Source organism: Pantherophis guttatus, chromosome 4 (assembly GCF_059756535.1).
Source record: "Pantherophis guttatus breed Tessera chromosome 4, ASM5975653v1, whole genome shotgun sequence".
NCBI lineage: Eukaryota > Metazoa > Chordata > Lepidosauria > Squamata > Colubridae > Pantherophis > Pantherophis guttatus.
In genome coordinates this window covers 42,843,162-42,864,652 of record NC_142066.1, presented here as the reverse complement: position 1 = coordinate 42,864,652, position 21,491 = coordinate 42,843,162, and the positions used below count along the sequence as shown (strand labels likewise).

At 37.4% G+C, this 21,491-nt stretch overlaps 1 protein-coding gene across 10 annotated transcripts in view; it reads right to left on the bottom strand.

Moving 5' to 3' along the window:
- Window positions 1-10,883, bottom strand: part of HDAC5 (histone deacetylase 5) — a 165,981-nt gene extending 155,098 nt beyond the window's left edge. For 3 of the 10 annotated variants that reach the window (XM_034415407.3, XM_087893951.1, XM_087893954.1), the window contains exons 1-2: window positions 10,482-10,882; window positions 3,228-3,404 (exon numbers count right to left, since the gene is read on the bottom strand). In XM_034415407.3, the coding sequence (XP_034271298.1) occupies window positions 3,228-3,249 (22 nt within the window). In that variant the 5' untranslated portion in view covers window positions 3,250-3,404; window positions 10,482-10,882. Of the gene's footprint in view, window positions 1-3,227; window positions 3,405-3,722; window positions 3,791-9,211; window positions 10,259-10,481 lie in introns of those variants that run through there. The other 7 variants (XM_034415408.3, XM_087893952.1, XM_087893950.1 and 4 more) reach the window with 7 other exon arrangements.
- Between the last annotated feature and the right edge of the window lie 10,608 nt (window positions 10,884-21,491).

Here is a 21,491-nt window from a genome sequence, read left to right as displayed (position 1 = left end):
AGTGGTCAATTTTTGGCATTACACTCTCTCTCCTCCCAAGAAATAAGGGTGGAAATGGAAGTAAAAAACTGCTCCTATTCCACCATTAACTTCCTTGTCTTATTAGCTCAAAAATCACATGGTCCAAATGTGGACCTTTTGAACTGAATTTTGGAATGTAGTAATAAGCTAAAGCTATCCTGAGTTATTAATGATACTCTACACCCAACAGTGAGTTTTCAGAAGTTGCCTCTAAAGAGGTCCAAAAACTTCTGTAGTAACAGATATTACCGTAAATAGATATATGTAGTAAATGTGCAAACTATAGGGAACATTTTATTAATTAAATTAGTAACTGTAGAAAAGAAAAACTGTAGAAAAGAAAAGTGACCAGAGAATTGAGAGCAGGCTTTTTAATGTTTCAACCCATGATTGAAATAAAATAATAATTATTATTCAATCGTATGCGTAATTGTATATGCCTCTATCAGAAGCAGCTTTCAGAAATTATCCTTACACTGTAAAGTTTAAACGTTCTACATAGATCCCAAGTAGCTCATTCCCTATTTTAGCACCACCAGTTCTTCATTCTGTATTTATTCCAACTCTAGTATAAGAGGAACACTTCTATCATATCTTAGCTGAATCTATTCAGGAATGATGCTATGAGGAAGCTGTTTAGTTTCATTATATGAATTTCAATTTTTCTACTAACTCACATTGGGTTATATCCTGACAGACAACTCCATATTCTTTCTACCCAGACAGAGCATTTTCTCAGCCCTAGCCCTTAACCCTCAATTATATGAAACAGGTATTTTGGAGCTAGGTAATTCTGTAATCAGCCAGAATTCATTTATTTTCTTCATTTCCTTACTAGCCAAGGGGATTTGCATTTCTTATGTTTATCTGTCCAGCCCCCTGCACAAATATTTGCATCCAATCTTTCAAAAGAAAGCTTAATATATTAGTCTGTATCAGAAGTGACTGCAAGATATGGTCAAATAAGTCAAGATGTACACCATGATGGTGTAATTGAAGCTTCATCTATTTTTATGTATATTGCAAAGCTCTGGTCAAACCATTATGGCTTCCATATTGATTTTTTATATCATGCACTATATTTTAAGACTTAGGATCAGGAACTGCTCTGTAATTTTTGCCAAGTTAAAAAAAAAAAAAAACCTCTTATGAGGTTGACAATAGATGAGCAGTTTCAGCCTAGAATGGCTTTCTCAAATTTCTTTAGATGTGTTTGATTCCAGTAATCTCTAACTAGCATAGTCACTGACATTTTGAAATCAGAAACAACTGGAAAGATTAGTTTGCCTGAAAGTCAATGAAATTTAAATGACTTATTTCATTTATACAGTATTCAACTTAGGTACTCCATCAAAGAGATAGATATATCCCTCTAATTACAGCACATTTCATTGGATTATTTTTACTTTTATGTACTTTTCAAAATACAGCATGCAGAACTCTAAATATAATTGCTGTTTTTTTTTCCAAATGTTTCTCTACTAATTCTTCATTTAACCATGCTTTATAGGGTGTAACTTTTAATGCTCACAGCAACTTTTATAACACAATTTAAACTCACCTTTTGGTCTTGCTTCATGATTTTGGAAACAATCTTGTGGATATTTAAAATTATGCATGAACATAAAAAAATACTAAAGAAAAGTATTTTATTAGCAAAGCTGCATTCCTTTATTCTCACACAATGGATTTTGAACACAATACACCCTTTAGGAATAGCACTATTTTCTTCTCTTCTGAATAAAAATTTTGAGAGAACACTTCTTCCTTTTTGTTCTTTTTCTACAGGAAAATTATATTAATTACTTGTGAATAATGTATGAAATTTAAGTATATTCCTCATCCTACAAAATTCTTTTCAAGTGATGTCCAAAAGTATTCCTTATTCTTCCTAAACAGGCATTACTTGCAATTCATGTTTGACCAAGAATTAGAAGCTAAAAGCAAATAGCAAGCTTTGTTATGTAGCAAATTATAAAGAATGTATACGGGAAAGGACCATTTTGTCTAAAACTGAAAAGCAATAAGGAAATGAGAAATGTACATAGAGGTTGGACAGCCTTCCCCAAATGATCTCAATCAAATTTATTAGGACCACAACTTCCCAAACAGCAGTGAATCACCCCAGCATCTCCAAGGGACACTAAATTAGCAAAGAGTTTTATGAAAAGCAATGCAACTGCAGTGCTGTTCTATTTACTGTAGCTGATATACAATATAGTGGGAGTCAAGCAGACAAATAAGTCACACTTTTCTTTATACTTCACCATGCAACTTACAACTATTCATTTATCTACTATTTGAAATTAAAACTGCACTGAAAAAAGTGACACAATGGGTATTCATGCTTACAACCATCACCTGACCCATAGTCATGTGGCAACCAGCATTTATTTACAATAGTGGCAGCATGTTTGGGGGGGGAGGGTGTTTACATGTGATTGCCGTCTGTGACCTTCACAAGTGGCTTCTGACAAGCAAAAACATTGGGGGAAGCCAGATTTATTTAAAGATCATGTAATTCACTTAATTATAGTGATTTGCTTAACGTGACAAAAAGGCTCATAAAGTCAGGCTTACTTAACTATCTTGTTTAGCAGAACAGAAAGTCTGATCCCAATTGTAGTCATAAGTCAAGGACTGCCTATACTCTAATATCATTGAGGCTGTTTCCGCATCAACACTTTCACTGATTCACCACTAATGTATGTATTTCTAGCACATATGTATCATTCATAATTAACCACAAGAGATTACTTTGAATTATTCTGAAAAAAATCATCATTGGTGCATGTATTTTTTTTAATGCTTGTCTGTGTGTGTGTGTGTGTCTATGTGTGTGTGTTTGTGTGTGTGTGTCTATGTGTGTGTGTTTAAGTAAAAAGCCTGCTTAGCATGGCACTGAAAAGATAGAAACTTTCAACCTCCTTACTCCTTACAACAAACCAAGGACAGATTGGGGTAGTTACCACAGGTAGTTTGTAGTAAGTGTAGCAACCACATGTAGTTTGAAACACATTATCAATTAAATTACTGCAAAGTATAAAGAGATGCAAATTCCCAAGTGAAACTCTGACCTTCATTAACAGAATCAGAAATAGCCACATCTTCACCAGCCCAAAACCATACATCTTTTTGTTCCAACCTGATAAAACCCAAGAAAACTACCCACTTTTTCAGCCATTTTTGCCTGATTTTTTACTTACCTGATTCATTTTTGGAACTCATGTTTTCCTTCTTAGTAAGTGGCTGATCGAGGACAAATCAGGAAGGAGGAGAAGGATTTGGTTTTTAGAGCTGGACCTATGGTAGTCTTCACTTACGGATGGGGATTGGTAGTCAGAAAGGTCAAATGCTGTTTAGCCAATTCTGTAGGGACATACCTTGAAGAGAAAAGGAGGGGGGGGAAAGGAAAAGGAAATATTAATATCCCGTTTCTTAGTCTAACAGAAAAAGACCAACCGGCCAAGATCAAAAGAAGTTAACAAAGACAATATAGAATGAGCCCATTTCAAAATAGTTTATTTAATCTTGCTCGCCATCACATTTGCAGAGAAACAGTGACAGCATGTTATCACATGTTCCTTTCAACATGAACACAACGTTGCCAGTCAGCACTTTTCTATCACAGCATATTTAGCTAAGTAGCCACAAGTCTCTTCATTCTTTACAGATGTTGTTTATGTATCTGACTATTTTACCTCAGTTTAAATTTTCTCTCATGGATTCACTGATCGGCTGAAAACAGTCCTTGATAAAATCAGAGAATCTAAAGCAAAAGAGAAAAACTGTTTTTATTAAATGCAGAGCAGACAGCTCAAGACAATGAGCCCAAGTCAGATTATAGCTAATATATAGGTTGTAGACTCAATGGATTAAATACACAGAGAACGTTTACCCATTTCACAAGCACACAGCACAATAGGGATCAGATACCTAAGGGAAAAAAACCTAGTATGAATTTATACTTTTCTCCTACAAGTTTATTTTAGACACTATGTGCAAATACAAACCCACACGTGCCACAGAAACAAAATAACTGATAAAACTGTTTTACTCACTCATACATAAACACAAGGAGTATATAATAAATAACTCAAGTTATGAATGAACTGATACCCACAGTACAGCATGTGCAGCAGACACGATCAAGGCTACTGTTACCCTGATAGGCTAAACCACAGAGCTTTAATTGCTGCGTGCCAATGTAATTACTCAAGGTTTTGGCTATTAAGCTTATTTACAATAAACTACGTGCTCTTCTGTGCAGTTCACAATCGTATCAAGTCATCATCCTTTCAGGCTCTCAGGCAGCACAGCAGCAGTTTCATGATTGGTGGCAAGGAAAGTGAAAAATCAAAGCCTTTGGCTTAACTTTCCAGTTAAGCATTCAATTTGTTTGTAATATATAACATTAATACATAAAGGCATGGAGATGGCTCAGTGAAAGTGTCAAATGTCATATTCAGGCTTCAGGTTCAAATTGTAGACTATAGGTAATCCTCAATTTAGAACCACAATTAAGCCCAAATTTCTGTTGCTAAGACAGTTGTTAAGCGAGTTTCGCCCCAATTTACGACCTTTTGTGCCATAGTTGTTAAGTAGATCGCTACAGTCATTAAGTTAGTAACACTATTGTTAAAGTTAATCTGGCTTCCCCATTGATTTTGCTTCTCAGAAGGTCACAAAACTTGAGCACCTGATGCTGGGCACTACAACCATCATAAATACATGCCAGTTGCCAAGTGTCCGAATTTTGATCACGTACCCACGGGGATGTTGTAATGGTCATAAGTGTGAAAAATGATCATAAATCACTTTTTTAGTGTCACTGTAACTTTGAACAGTCATTAAACAAATAGTTGTATGCCGAGGTTAAAAAGGTAAAGGTTCTCCTCACACATATGTACTAGTCGTTCCTGACTCTAGAGGGTGGTGCTCATCTCCGTTTCAAAGCCAAAGAGCCAGTGCTGTCCGAAGATGTCTCCATGGTCATGTGGCCAGCATGACTAAACACCAAAGGCACACAGAACGCTGTTACTTTCCCACCAAAGGTGGTCCCTATTTTTCTACTTATATTTTTTATGTGCTTTCAAACTACTAGGTTGGCAGAAGCTGGGGCCTACTAGGTTGGCAGGAGCTCAACCTGTTACGCGGCACTAGGGATTTGAACCGCTGAACTGCCAACCTTTCAATCGACAAGCCCAGCATCTTAGCCACTGAGTCACCGCATCCCTTAATACAAGGTTACTCCTGAGTAAAAAAATCAAAATATAGACTAGTGAGGGTTTTTTTTCCCTCTGAAGAATTGAGACAACAAAAAATCAAAACTGGTATGTGTGTCTAGGACAAACGTTAATACAGGGAATCCTTGAATTATAACCATTTGTTTAGTGACTGCATGAATTTACAATGGCATTTGAAAAAATAACTTATGACCAGTTTTCACATTTATGACCATTGCAACATCTTTGCAACACACTTTGCAATTGTGCAGCTTCCCAGGGTCATGTGTAAATTATCTTTTCTGACCTTCTGACAAGCAGTCAATACGGAAGCCAGTTTCACTTAAGAACTGTGTTACTGATGTAACTCCAGTGATTCACTTAGCAACTATGGCAAGAAAGGTTGTAAAATGGTACAAAACTCACTTAACAACTGTGTTGCTTAGCAACAGGAATTTAAACGTAATTGCCCTACCCATTTCTAAGAATGTTTGGAAAAAAAGTAAGACTACAGATGGCAATACCGTACTTCACTAATTCTAGTACTTATTGGGGGAAGTTTGATTTATAGTACTGAAGCAACTTCCAGTGACCTCTGCTCTAAGGAACAGACTTTTTTCTTTCTTACTGAAAGAAGAAGGGAGTCAAAGTAGAAATTTGGGGATGAAATTCTAAGTGGTGTTAGGAAAAAAACTAAGGTCATCTAGTTGAAAACTCAAAGTTCTTCACACGTGATATGTTCGCGATTCCAGAACATGATATTTCTGGTAATCCTGTTCAGCAGCTTTGTAACAGTCAACATTGTTTTCTTTGCATTACACATGGCAGTGGAGGATGGGAGAGGTTAAAGTAACAGAGATTTGCCTATGGTCATTCAGGAAAGACCATCGTTGTGAACCAGGTATTTCCTGTCCAACAAGTCATATTCTTAAATGTCCCGTGAGGTACCCAAAGCATGGCAAGTTACATATGTCAATCAGAATCATAACACTCATGCCATTTAGCTCTCTATGGGCAGTACAGTACAAGTGTGCTCAATCAAGGTGCCTTCTCAGCAGGTGCTTCAGATAGTTACCTACTAGAGAAGAGCAAAGAGACCCGCTACCCTCAAGGATTTATCACTCAGTTCACCTAGGTGAAGTTTCTTCATATCTTGACAAGGTAGATATAAGAAAATTACCAAAACCAGATTCCAAGATGTAGTTCAGAGACAATTTCCACACATTCTCTATTATGTTCTGTAGGCAACTAATGCCTGCCAGCGCATTCCAGAACAAAACTGTAGTGAATTCATGTTTGAGTGAGTGAGAAATATAATCTGTTTGAAGGCTTGGCTAGCAAATTACCCATTCTAGTAATCATGATGCCTAATAACCGTAACAACCTACTGAATGAATACTTAGACTAACGAAGTACATACAGTCCACTGGAAAGCACAGCTAAACAGAAGTGTAACATCATGCTAGGGTGGACTAAAACAATGATATGCCAGAGACTATGAGAAAATCAAAGTATGAGTAATGTTTAAAAAAGTACCAAAAGTCAGGACATAGCTTCTATGATCAAAAACTGCCAAGAGAACAATTATATTTGTCCCCAAAATGTCCTCTAAATTGTTAAAAGTATTCTATGACAAATTGATGAAAACAAGTGAGGTCAGTGTCCAACACTTTTAGGTTATAAAACAGGAGACAAAAAGAAGCTCTGTATGAAACACAAAAGGCATTTGTGGGTGTCCATATAAGTGTGTTAAGAGTTTATCCATTCTATCTACATACCACTAAAACTCTCATGTTTACTAGCGTGTTTGTAACCTTCAATTGCATCGGAGGGCAATAATTACTGAACCAATATACCTTAAAGGGGCTAATTTTCAGAATGCTGAGACTTATTACTTCTTGGGAATTAAATTTAGGAAAGCTGTGCAGCTGTGATCAACCAGAGTTATGTGGTTGTCATTACAATGTTCCTTGCCAGCTTCCCAGAACTCAATGGATAAGCCGACAGGAAGTGTAAACTCACACCTCTATAGCCTTTCCCAATCCCAATTGTAGATGCATTGCGCTGGCCACTTGCACAGCTCCACAGACCCTTCCTGATCTCGCAGCACCTCTTGTGCACACCCATTCACTCTTCCTGACCTATGTTGCACCTCAGCCATCTTCCCATTGGAGATACCCTGGGATGGGAAGCGAAGGTGATTAATGGCTCCCTTGTTCTACCTCCTCCAGCAAAGTAGCAAGTAGTTTCATGGGTCAGCTAAAGAGGAGGAATGACTTCTGGCGTTCCCTACCAGCTTCCAGCAAACCATGTCAATGGAGAAGTCAGCAGGAAGTCCGAAGCTGCTTTTACTCCATTGCTTTTTTGCCTGCCTGTGTTCATTCTGTTTTTCTCTTTAAGTAAATATCTCTGAAAGGATTAACCCAACAGGTCATAGGTTGTTTAGTGTTGTTGTGGGCTTTTTTTTTTTTTTTTTTGGTCTGCTACTTCTTGTTACCTTTTACAACAGAGAACTTTCTGGAATCCAGGAGCTACAAGACAACTTTTGGTTAACTATGTGGATTGCTCATTTAAATAACCCCTCTGCTTTCATTAATTGTGAAATCACAATTGCATTGCATAGCTCCAATTAGTTGGTCTAGAACTGAGAAACGGGTTAAAAGAACAGCTATAGTTAAACTTTGATTAAAAAATCCAGTGCAACTATTGTACCATTTACTGTTGCTTTTTGTTATCATTCTTCCCACTGGGGATGAAGATCCCAAAAGGGAAGGAAATAAATTCCCTGGTTTTCCCCTCCCAAGAAATGAAGCCCAAATACAAATTCAGCCTCAGAAATTAAACTCTACTTATTTCTTATATTAACTCTTTCACGTAACCATACATGTGCACACATTGCCCTGGAATCAATTCTTGTAAGGTGGTGGGAATACAGAAGAATATGGAACAATTGTGCTAACAAGGCACAATGATAAATAGCTACAGCAAAAATAACCCAAAAAGATTTGAGAACTTTTAATCACATGGATCTCAAAAATCAGGTGATGAAGCTTACAAATATTATTTTTGGAAGATTAGAGACAGTGTAGCTGCTTTTAAGGCAATTATGCATATTAATACTTCAGAACCATTTTAAGTTATTTTCCAGTTATAAGGAAAATGGGCAGAGCAAGGATATTTGACTTATTTCAGTTCTTAAGACGGCTAGAAAGATGCTCTTAAGGCTAATATAAAGACTGCAAACACAGCAGTCCATATAATTGATTACACAATTATATTGAGATTGCTGTCTTTTCTATTTCTTCTGAACACAGCATGAGAGAACAAGAAGCTGATATATTTTATTCAAGAGACAAATTTTCTGTGAACTATGCATTTGGTTTTTGCCTACAAATTAAAAAATATGGCGGTCATAAAGTTGATATGCATCTATCCAATGAGAAAGTATTCACAATTTCATCCCCCCCCAAAAAAAATCCCAGCTGAACTGCCCAAATAAAATGTTGCAATATTCTGTTCCAAGTGGGAAAGATGTACAGTAAGCTATTTGCATCACATTCTAGGTCTAATCATGTCTCAACATTACTAATTAACACTGTAAACATTTTGTTTTTTTACCTTTTTTGGTTTTGCCCTTTGTCCCATTTTGTTTCTACTAACTTGATATTGTATCTAATCAAATGACTGTTAGGTCATCAAAATTTATGTCATAATATATCTTAGTTTTAAAATACCACAAAACTCCTGCTTTTGCCCTGCAGCAGAATCACTCCCACAATTTATCAACATGGTAGTCATTAAGTCTTACTCATTTACATTCCAAGGCATGCTATAGGAAAGAACAGTTCCCTGATTGCAGAAAAGCTTTGTCAAGGTATAAAGAAGTAAAAACAAAACAAAAATGCAAATAAAAGGGCAGGGGAATCTTGAGGGTTCTTTTGCTCAAATTTATTTTCCTCTCTTACCTTTACTTTGTTTTTCTACATGATACAAACATATAATGTGATGTCTGAATCAGCAGGAACATTATTCTTTGCACAATCAACCTTTGAATTATATGTCCTTATTACTGCCTCAAAGGTCAGAAAAATTGCACAAGGAAACCCCAAACAAAGAATGGAAAGGGGTATAGAGTAAGTTTGCCACAAGATTTGAAACAATGGTGATCTTAAAGTCTTTTTTTAAAAAAAAAAATTCTTGCTTACAGCTTCCTTTAGCAATCTCACACAAACTGCACAAGACAGATTTGGAAAAGAATTCCCAGAACCAAGTTAAGAATGTTGAAATACGGAAAGAAAAAACCACTGAAAGAGAGAGCGAGAGCTAGTGGAAGAATGCACAAAAACGATGGGAAGAGATCAGAGTAAAAAACATCCACCTCTTCAGAAGAGTAACACTGAACTGAACACAGCAAGTAACAGGGACAGTTTCTCTGTTTTGAAAAAAAGGCTCAAAGCCAATCTTTTTGTCTGTCTTGTAACTAGCACTCATTTCTGGCACTGGAGCCTTGAGAAGTCTTCCATTGTTATAGGCGCAGCCCCCACATCCGAGCCTTTCCCTACTCTTCTCCGACCCTGGGATTCTACTTGGTGGGCCAGAATACAAAGCCCAACATTCCCACTCGGTCTTGGCTAGATTCTTCTTCCAATGGTGGAAGTTGTTGTAGTCCAGGAGTTTATCAACGGCACTAGCGGGGGAGAAAAGGTCCCTTTTCGGCCGCCCCATCGAAGAGAAGCGAGCCACCGTCTTCAATGACAGGGCGGAAGGCGGAGTGTCCTTGTGAAGCAACACCCCAACTCCACCCTGGACCGGGTGCTCTACGCGTTGGGCAACACGATCGCCCCGCAAGCGGCCCGTTAGTTTTCCGGCGGGCGCGCTTCAGCCTCTCCATTTCCACCCTCTTTCCACTTGGATCGGACAGCCACGTCTTTAGGCAAAACCTCAGGCCCACCGGAGACCCCCACCCCACCCCTCGCAGCCCGGCGCGGATCCCGCCACCGCCTCCCCTCCCCCCACACCACACCACCACCCGTGTGCCGCTCTGCAGTTTCAGATCCTTTCTTTGGCGAGCAGCTGCGGAACCTCCAGCATTCAAGCCACCGGCGGGTCGGGGCGGCAGCAGCAGCAGCAGCAGCAACAACAGCAAGCAAGCAAGCAAGCTAGAACGCGCAATGGGGAGCACCAACCCCAAGCTTTCCTCCGACACGCTTCAGCCATCCCGCTCTCTTTCTTTACCTGGAAGAAGATCGGGGAAAAATGGCGCGTTCCTGCTGCTGCTGCGGCTGCTTTCCTTGCAGATGTGCGTGCAGGATGGGAAGCTGCAATTACTGGGCCCGGCCTACCCTAGATCGATTTCTTCCTGACACCCCCCCCCTCCCCTCTCCAACAAGAAAACTATAACCGGCTGTCCTGCCGCGGCAACCCTTCATAACCACAACCACCTCCTCCTTTTCCTCTTCTCCTCCATCTTTGCAGCTGGCTTTGCTCGCCCGCCGCTACCGCCGCCAAACACTAACAACAACATTTAGTGACGTCATTCGGGATCACGTGATCGTCCCTTGCTCTATAAATAGCCTCGCTGCTTACTCCGTGAACGAGCGAGGTTTAGGGAGGGGCGGTATCTGTACCTGCTTGTCTGCCTGCAGTTAAAGGGTCCGCTGAGAAGTAGTTCTCGAAATAGTGTGTATCCCCCATCCTTTTTATCCCCCAAAAGGGTTGCCTCCAAACATATTATTTGATTGATCTTACATAAAAACTATCCCTGCTTTTCATAGCAGAAATGACCAGGGTTGATCTGACCATATAAAAAGAGAAGCAGTAGAACTGGACTGTGCACCATTAACATCAGATTAAACCCTTAATGGAGTTTGTTTCCCTTTTGCTTAGTCTGCTGGGTCAATCTTGCCATTTAAGGTTGCAAAACTGATGTAAAGGTTTCAATGTTGTCCAACATATCAGCCCAGTTTCGAGCACAGCTAGTTCTCAACTTAAAGCCATTCAAAGTTACATTAGTACTGAAAAAGTGACTTAATACTGCTTTTAATATGATTGTGGCAACATCCCCTTGGACCAGGGGTGAAATCCAGTAGGTTCTGACAGGTTCTGGAGAACCGGTAGCGGAAATTTTGAGCAGTTCAGAGAACCGATAACGGAAATTCTGAGTAGTTTGGAGAACTGGCAAATATCACCTCTGGCTGGCCCCAGAGTGGGGTGGGAATGGAGATTTTGCAATATCCTTTCCCCTGGAGTGGGGTGGGGATAGAGATTTTGCAGTATCCTTCCCCTGGAGTGGGGCGGGAATGGGAATTTTGCAGTATCATTTCCCTGTCATGCCCACCAAAGCCATGACCACAGAACCGGTAGTAAAAAAAAATTGGATCTCACTACTGCCTTGAACACATGATCAAAATTCAGGCACTTTGCAACTGGCATGTATTTATGATGGTTGCAGTATCCCAGGGTCATGTGATCACCTTTTGTGACCCTCCAACAAGCGAAACTAATGGGGAAATCAGATTCACATAACAACTATGTTACTAACAACTGCAGCGATTCACTTAACTGTGGCAAAAAACATCATAAAATGGGACACAATTCACAACTCTTTTGCTTACCAATAGAAACGTGGCTGTGGTTGTAAATCGAGGACTACTGAATCCTAAAGCAACATTATTATATCTTATATAGGAGATATATTTCTTGGTGATTTCTTAGGGCCAGATATTTATTTTAACTATTATATTTCTATACGGCCCATCTCATCTAAGTGCCAGTTTACATCAACATGATATAAACATCAATAGAAGCAGAGATTAAAAAACGGGGTTAAGGAAAAATTAAAACTTAAAAGTACAATGTTGCACACTAATACATACTTATATTTATGTACATGTGTAAAAAACAAAGTTTTGAGACACCTGGCATACTAGTTATATTGTTTACTAAAGAAAAATTGACTAATATGTTGGAAAGCATAATTATGCAAAGTTTTATTGTCAGTATATATTGCTTATAGGCGTATTCAAACAAATTCTTTTAGAAGCAATTTACTATACAGCCAATGCATTCTTAATGAACTGTGATTTAATGAACACATTGAAGTATAAATTAATTACAACAGCTGGATTGCACATGCTTAATCACAAGCTAGATGTTTTATTAAGTTTTAGACAATGTTAATATTCCTTAGTCCCAATCAAATTGCTGTTTTTCCTATTACCTAACTCCTTCAGAATTTAGGGGTGCAAGTAATTCAATTCAAAAATACTGTTCTGCTATATAAACATGGACTGTGTATGATCGGACATCAGCTTTTGGGCAGTCTTTGCTGATATCATTTGTAAATTTTAATTCATTTTAGTCTTTATACGTTACTTCAAAATATTATTTGCTTATTTCTTGCTTAATGCATTATATATAATTTTATGTATTAGAACTTTGGTTCTCAACCTGTTGTCTGAGGTTCCCTGTGGGGTTGCGATGTCATCACAGGTGGTCCACAAAGGCTTGAAGAAATGTTATGATTTAAATCTTAAGTATTGGGGTTATGTGGCCATGGTCTGTGATGTCTAATAGATGTGATTTTTATACTCTGGTTTGTATGAATATTCAATAAACAATGGCTAAAAAAACTTATAAATCAGTGTGTTGCATGAATAGAATTCAATGATGGCTTCGTTTTTCAGGTTTAAAATGTGCTTAGTTTGCAGTTTGGTGAATTGTGCCAACAGCCAAATTCTTCCCAAATTATGAGCAATTTATATTTAGGACACAAATCACTATGTTCCTTTAGAAAGCTGTCAATTGAAAATTATGGAAAGTTCCACTAAAATCCTCACAGGGAAAATTGTTTTTATCTTTTCTGCTCAAGGAGGGAAGTAATAGCCCAAAGAAAGGGTAGAGATAGATGTTGATAGAGGTATTGGGTATTACGTCTTTGGTTATTTTGCTTAGAATTAAGGAGTTATCCATAATATTTTGAGTCCAAAATTTCCTCTAGTGAATGAAAGGTCAAATAGAAATTTGCTTATATCTCAAAGAAAATAAAGATTGCAAATTTATTTGTAATATACCTTAAAGCTGTAGGGAATTGGGCAGTGTGCAAATTTAAATAATGATAATAATGAACAAGTCAACATAGGGATAGCATTCTTTAGCTGAATTCACATATGCAGGGCCATGCATATCTATTTCTAAGTTAGTCCTTAGATTCAGAAAGATGGTAAATGATACTTTAAAAAGTATTTGCCATTACAACATCATTATGACAGCAAGTTTGGACCAAATCAAGTGCTTTATATTAGTATATTCACTTTAAACCAACTTTTTAAGCCTTCCTCATTTATACCCCTTTGTTATCTTGTTGTTTTCTGAAGAAACTGAAAGGCATCTATATACTACTAAAAGTTTCATATCTGCTTCACTTCAGTGAAATGCTACATCATAAGGCAACAAATTTTTCGAATCAAGGTACTTCAAATGGTACTTCAAATGTATAGGATACAAAACCCAGGACTCTAGTGGGATTGAAATTTGGCAAAACTGTGCCTGCTTCAATGGTGCCACACTTCCCCAGTCAGCCAGTCATGTGATCATCATTTCCAACTGACTTTCCTTCCCCATCAGATTCCTAAAAGGAAAATCTGTGGGGAAACCAGCAGAAAATTGGAAGTTGCTCCTGCTGCCCAGTGCTTTTTTGCCCATCCATGGTCATTCAGTTTCCCCGTTTAGATATGGAAGTATCTCTGGAATGATGACCTATGATCACAGATTGTCTAGTTAACTAGTCAGCTCAGAGTTCCTAAAATGTTATCGTATTTTATCACTATTCTGAACAAACGCTTGATTATCCAAACCCAATACTAAGCATAATATGTGGTTTGCATGACTTTGACTTTGATTTGTGAATCAAGACTTATTTTCTCTCTCTCTTGCCTGAAACCGACTTTCCTATTGTAGATTCAATAGTAGCAGAGGCGTGGCCAGTATCGCGGTGGCACAATACTTTCCTTGGATGCTCCCGAGAAAACGTTGATATCGAAGTCATTTGGGAGTCTTTATTGACTGAAACTGTCTCGGAGGGACTGTGAGCAAGAAAGGCACGGACTGGCTAACACAGGGAAATCACAATTCCCTGGTTAGTCAGAAGTAGCCTTTCAATCAGACGACTGAAAAAATGGCCATTGAATGAGCCACAACAAAGCCGAGGCGGTCATGGTGGAAGTGGAGAAGCAACAGACTGTTCTGCCCCAGCTCCGAATTCCTGAGGATACTGACATACACCAACGGTCCTTATGAAATTTATTAAGTAGCAAAAATAAACCAAAGTCCGGCAAAGGTTGGCAATCAGCCCAGAAAACAAGATACGATAAGACTTTTCCAAAAATGCTGTGATGATAATTACAAGTTGTTTCCAGCAAGAAACTTACTAATGGTGTGTGACTTAAATAGGCTAAGGAAGCGGCCAATTATCCTCAAGCCTTACTCTCAAGGAGACCTCCTCCTCCTGAGTAGCCACTCCTGCCTTTTGGCAGCCGTGCATGCTCGAGCATTGAGAAGAGGCTCCTCCACTTCGCTCTCTCCACTTGAAGGAGCCTCTGGAGGTTCTGAAGGCCCTGGCTGAGTCTCTGCCTCTGGCACTGCATCCTCTTCAGCCTCCTCGCTGTCCGATGCGAGCGCTGGCTGTGCAAGCTGCCAGCGCGACACCACACCAGCCTCTTCATCGTCTGGATCAGCCACGATCCACACAGGCTGCTGGCGGGCCACAACACTGACGTGGAATCATCTGGGTGAGAAGCCGGCTTTTTTGATTTTATGTTTTTTTTTCATAAACCCCGGGAAACATCTTGAAGGAAAGTGAAGGGCACAAAGAGAGGAGGGGAGAGTAGGGCATGTACCTTTAGTAGCTTAGCAGTGAAGAAAGTGGATTGGCCCAAGCGGAAGAAATGAATTGAATGAATTAACAAAATTGCTCTGGGAAACAAGAAAATAAGAGCAGGAAGCCTGATTGAGTATTTGTAAATTTTGGACTTTTGGATTGATACTAAATGAAATGAGACTGAGTGGAAATCATTGAAGGAACGTTAGTTATAAAACTTTTCCTATTTTTTTCTTTTTTGAGTGAAAGTGGTTTGCAGCACCATCTAGAGACACTAATAAAAAGACATAGTTTTAAATAAACTGTCTGAGAGGACTGGCCTTGAGATTGTAGGTCTGAACTGATAAGAAACAGCTGTGTCTGGCAAACAGCTGCATATTAAGACTGTTAGTTCCAACACAAGCCGTAATAGTGTGCCTTTTGAAGCTTTTGAAACAGAAATAAGAACAAGATAATTGAGACAATATAAACAGCCTTGCTTGGGAGCTTTTATCTTTTTTTCCCCTTTCTTCTCTTGGCTGTTTTTTTGGGGGGTTTAGGACATTACCATTATTTGATTATTTTTAGTGATCTTCTTTTTTCTCTCTCCTTGACTATTTTTATTGATTGGATTGTGTTTCGGGTTTTTTTTTTTCTTCTCTTTTTGGGTCTCCCTTCCCCCCCCTTTTTTTATTTGATTTATATGCCGCCCTTCTTCGGAGACTCAGGGAGGCTTACAATGTGTTAAGCAATAGCCTTCATACTTTTGTATATTTATACAAAGTCAGCTTATTGCCCCAACAAACTGGGTCCTCAATTTACCTACCTAAGAAAGGATGGAAGGCTGAGTCAACCTTGAGCCTGGTTTGCGTTAATAAATGCAGGTTTTTTTAGTAGTTGTTTTTTTCCCTCTCCTTTCTTGGTTGGTTGGGGGTTTTTTTTGAGTGTTTGAATTTCAATAATACATAAAAAATTGATTAAGGTAAGAAGAACTTGAAGAATTTGAGGTTTCTGGATATTTTAACCCTTTTTTGGCTTTGTTTTTTGACTTCTTTCTTCTCTTTTTGCTTTTTGCTTTTTGTTTTTGGTTTGATGGAGTTTTTTGGTTTCTATTTTTAACTAATCCATCCAACGGGGTGAATTAGGTATTTGGATTATAAATTAAAGTTGTATTTGGATTATAAATTAAAGTTGTATTTGAATTATAACTTCAGTGATTTATAGTATAGAAGATGAAGAAGACAACAGCACAGTTATCTTCCACAATATCAACTTCAAGCCCTGCAGCTCAGAGGATACTGGACACCATGGCCATGCAATTGGAATTAAAAAATATGATGCAGGTTTTTCATGCAGTCTTAAAGAAAGAATGGAAAAGGTAGGAAAGCTTAAAGAAGTGAAGGCAATGATGGGAAAGAATGAAGAAAGAATACAGAAAATGGAAGAAAAGACAGATTCAACAGAAAAAAGAGTGAAGGAGATGGATGACAGACTCTCAATAACCGATAAAAATCAGGAAAAAACCATTATTTCTCTGGAAATGGATAGAGCAGAGTACTACCTAAAATTTCAAAATATAGAAGAGAAGGGAGAGAATTTGGCGGAAGTGGTGGTAGAGATACTGGTGAACGTGATGGAGGAAACCAAGGAAAAGATATTAAATGGGATTGACAAGATATACAGAGTACAAACTCGATATGCAATGAGAAATAAATTGCCAAGAGAGGTGCATGTAAGATTTATTAGGAAAGCAATAAAAACAGAAATATTACAGACAGCAAGAAATACTCCAATCAAGTATAAAGATAGTGAGATTGTGGTGTTGAAACAGATACCCAGAAGAGTGAGAGATTTGAGGAGGGAATACCAATTTTTGACAAAACCTTTAATCAAAAAAGGAATAAATTTTAGATGGTTAATACCAGAAGGAATATTGGTTTACTGGCAAGAGCAAAGACATATACTGGATTCAATAGAGAAAGTGGAAATATTTTATGACCAATATTTGGGGCCCCAAGAAAAGCAAAGATTGAGAGAGAAAAAAGAAACTAGAGTCCAAGATGAAGGGGTGAAAGAAAAAGAAGATCAAAAAAGAGAGATGATGAAAGAACAAGAAGAAAGGGCAAAAAAAGAGGGGACAAGATCAAAAGAGCCCAAGGATCAAAGAGAAATAAAAACGACAAGATCGACAAAAATCAGTAACAAGTAAAACATGAATAAAAGCAATATCAATAAATATCAATAGACCGAACTCAGTGTTAAAAAGGAAAAGAACTTTTAATAAATTGGGAAAACTAAAAATGGATATAGTATGTCTACAAGAAGTTCATATTAGAAACCAACACAAAAAATTACTGGAGTATCCAAAATTGGGTGACTTGTTTACTGCATTGATGCATCAAAGTAAAAGAGGTGTAGTATTATATATTAAAAAGAAATTAGAACCTAAACAAATATTTGTTGATGAAGAAGGGAGGATTCTCATGGTGGAAGTAATAATGAATTATAAACTAATACTTCTGTTGGCAATATATGCAAATGAGAAACAAGAAGAATTTTATGGAAAATTGCGTAGAAAAATAATAGAACTTGAGTATGATAATATTTGCATAATGGGAGACTTTAATGCAGTAAGGGAAGTAGATTGGGACTATAAGACAACAAAAGTGAATAAAAAATCCAGAAAAATGCTCCCAAAGGCCTTTTTTACAATGGTAGAGGAAATAGGCATTAAAGATGTTTGGAGAGAAAGACATTTGAAAGAAAAACAATATACTTTCTATTTAAATAAGACACAGGTCATGGTCCAGAATAGATATGATGTGATGTCAATTGATTTATTAGCTAATGTACAAGACATAAGTATCGAAGCAAGTATTTTGGCGGACCATAACCCAATTATAATTACATAGAAAGGACATAGAAAGAGATTATGATGGACCTTGAATCAAACAATATTAAATGAAAAAGAGAAAGAATTGGTTTTCTTTTTTAAGGAAAACAGAAAGGAAGATACCTCATTACAATATGTGTGGGATACAGCAAAAGCACATGTTCGAGGGTTGGCAATGACTTACTTGGGAAAAAGAAATAAAAAGAAAAGACAAATACAGAAAAAATTGGAAGAAGAATACAAGGAACTGGTGATGGAATTACAAAAAGGTACGTAAAGTAGAAGGATCAAAAATCAAATGGATTTGAAAACACATGAAATGAACTTAATTGAAAAAGAGGACTTGGCTTATAAAATAAAGATGTCTAAACAAAACTTTTTTGAAAATGCTAATAAGCCAGGTTAGATGGCTGGCATACAAAATAAAAAGGAGGAGGAGAAAAAAACTAATTAATCAACTAATAGATGAAGGAGGACAGCTATGTTATCGAAATGAGGAAAAGAAAAAAGTAGTATAGAAATATTATGAGAAACTCTATAAACAAGAGACAATATCAGAAGAGAAGATTATACAATACTTAGAAAAGTCTGATCTACCAAAAATACCAGAAGAATATAAGGAGGCTCTGGAGGGAAGGATAATGATGATAGAAATGATAGAGGGAATTACAAAACAAAAGAATGGTAAAACACCAGGTCCAGATGGGCTACCAGCAGAATTGTATAAAACTTTTCAGGATGTACTTAGCAATAGGATGCTGGAAGTATTTAATGATCTTTTAGTGAATGCAAAAATACCTGACTCTTGGATGGAGGTGAATATTACTCTTATACCAAAGGAGAATACAGACTTACAAAAAATCAAAAACTATAGACCGATCTCTTTGTTAAATGCGGATTATAAAATATTTGCATCAATAATGGCAAATAGACTGAAGAGGTTGTTGAATGATTTCGTACACGCAAATCAAAATGGTTTTCTACCAAAGAGACAAATCAGAGAAAATATGAGGATGATCCTGAATACTTTAGAATATTATGAAGCACACCCAGAAAAGCAAATGGCATTGCACAAAAGGCCTTTGATAATGTGAATTGGAAATTGATGACAAAACAACTACAGATTATGGACTTTGGGGGAAGATTTATAAATATGATTGAGACAATTTATAGCAAACAATTTGCAAAAGTGATAATAAATGGAGACAGAGAAAGTCAATATTATGAAAGGAACAAGGCAGGGATGTCCTTTATTCCCATGGTTATTTGTGTTGACATTAGAGGTGTTAAATAAAAACATAAGGCAAAATGAAGAGATAAAAGGGATAAGAATTAAAAAGAAGAGTATAAACTGCAATCATTTGCTGATGACCTAGCGTTTATTTTAGAGGAGCCGTTAGAAGTAGGACCCAAACTGATAGAACAAATAGAGGAATATGGAGAAGTGGCAGGATTGAAAATCAATAAAGATAAAACAAAGATATTGGTGAAAAATATTACAGAGAAACATAAAAGAGAGTTAATGGAGAAATTAGATATCCAGATCACTAAAAGAGTAAAGTATTTAGGAATACAATTAACAGCAAAATGTGCAATAATTAAAAAAGATAATTATTACAAGTTGAAAGGACAAATCGAAATGGACTTGGGAAAGTAGGGAAAATTGCAATTATCATTAATGGGAAGAATAGCACTAATTAAGATGAACATATTATCTAGACTGTTGTTTTTATTTCAGACAATACCAATAAAATTGGAAAAGAAATATTTTGAAAACTTGAATAAAATGATATTGAAATTTATATGGCAGGGGAAAAAGGCAAGAATCAATATGAAAATGTTACAAGATGCAAGAACAAGAGGAGGATTTGGACTTTCAAATTGGGAACTGTATTATCAAGCAGCAGCTTTATCTTGGACAAAAGAATGGATTGTGTTAAGAAACACAAGACTACTAACTTTGGAGGGGCATGATTTATAACTGGGTTGGCATGCTTTTTTATGGTATGGGAAAAACAAGATGCATAGTTATTTTCAAAGGCATTATGTGAGGAACGCATTATTATTAGTATGGGAGAGAATTAGAGAAAAACATTATTTGAAAATACCAATATGGCTTTCAGCAATGGAGGCATTAGTACATCCAAATGTTATCAATATGGGAATCATTATAAGGGTACAAAGACATTTTATCAGCAACAGGGGAATTGAAAACGAAACAAGAATTAGATGAACAAGGGATTGAAATGGAGTGGTATACTCATTTGCAAATACAATCGAGGTATGAAAAAGATGCAAAGCTATATGGTTTTTACCTGGAAATGACAGTATTGGATGAGATACTCACAGGAACTGATGAAAAAACGATTAGGAAATTGTACAGTTATTTACTTGAAGTAAAGTTGGAAGAACAACAAGTTAAAGAAACAATGATACAATGGGCAAATATTTTTGGCTATATGATTGAGCTAGATAAATGGCAGCAATTATGGGAAAGAAATTATAACAGTTGCAAGAAAAAGTATGTGAACCCCTTGGGATTACGTGGAGTTTTGCATGAATTTGTCATAAAATGTGCTCTGAACTTCATTTAAGTCACAACAATAGAAAAACACAGTCTGCTTAAAATAATACTACACAAACATTAGATGTTGCCATGGTTTAATTGAACATAACATGAAACATTCACAGTGCAGGGAGGAAAAAGTATGTGAGCCCCTAGCCTAATGACTTCTCCAAGAGCTAATTGGAGCCAGGAGTAAGCCAACCTTGACTCCAATCAGTGTGATGATATTGGATGTGTTGCTGACAGCTGTCCTGCCCTTTAAAAACACACACGTTTTGGGTTTACTGGTTTCAAGAAGCACTGTCTGATGTGAACCATGCCTCGCAGAAAAGAGCTCTCAGAAGACCTACGATCAAGAATTGTTGACTTGCATGAAGCTGGAAAGGGTTACAAAAGTATCTCCAAAAGCCTTGATGTTCATGTGTCCATGGTAAGACAGACTGTCTACAAATGGAGAAAGTTTAGCACTGTTGCTACTCTCCCTAGGCGTGATCGTCCTGTAAAAATGACTGTAAGAGCACAGCACAGAATGCTTCATGAGGTAAAGAAGAATCCTAGAGTGTCAGCTAAAGACCTACAGAAATCTCTGGCACATGCTAACATTTTTGTTGACACATCTACAATAAGGAAAACATTAAACAAGAATGGAGTACATGGGAAGATACCATGGAGGAAGCCATTGCTGTCCAAAAAAAATATTGCAGCACGTTTGAAGTTTGCAAAAGAGCACCTGGATGTTCCACAGCACTACTGGCAAAATATACTGTGGACAGATGAAACCAAAATTAAGTTGTTTGGGAAGAACACACAACACTATGTGTGGAGAAAAAAAGGCACAGCACACCAACATCAAAACCTCATCCACATTGTAAAACATGGCAGAGGGAGCATCATGGTTTGGGGCTGCTTTGCTGCCTCAGGGCCTGGACG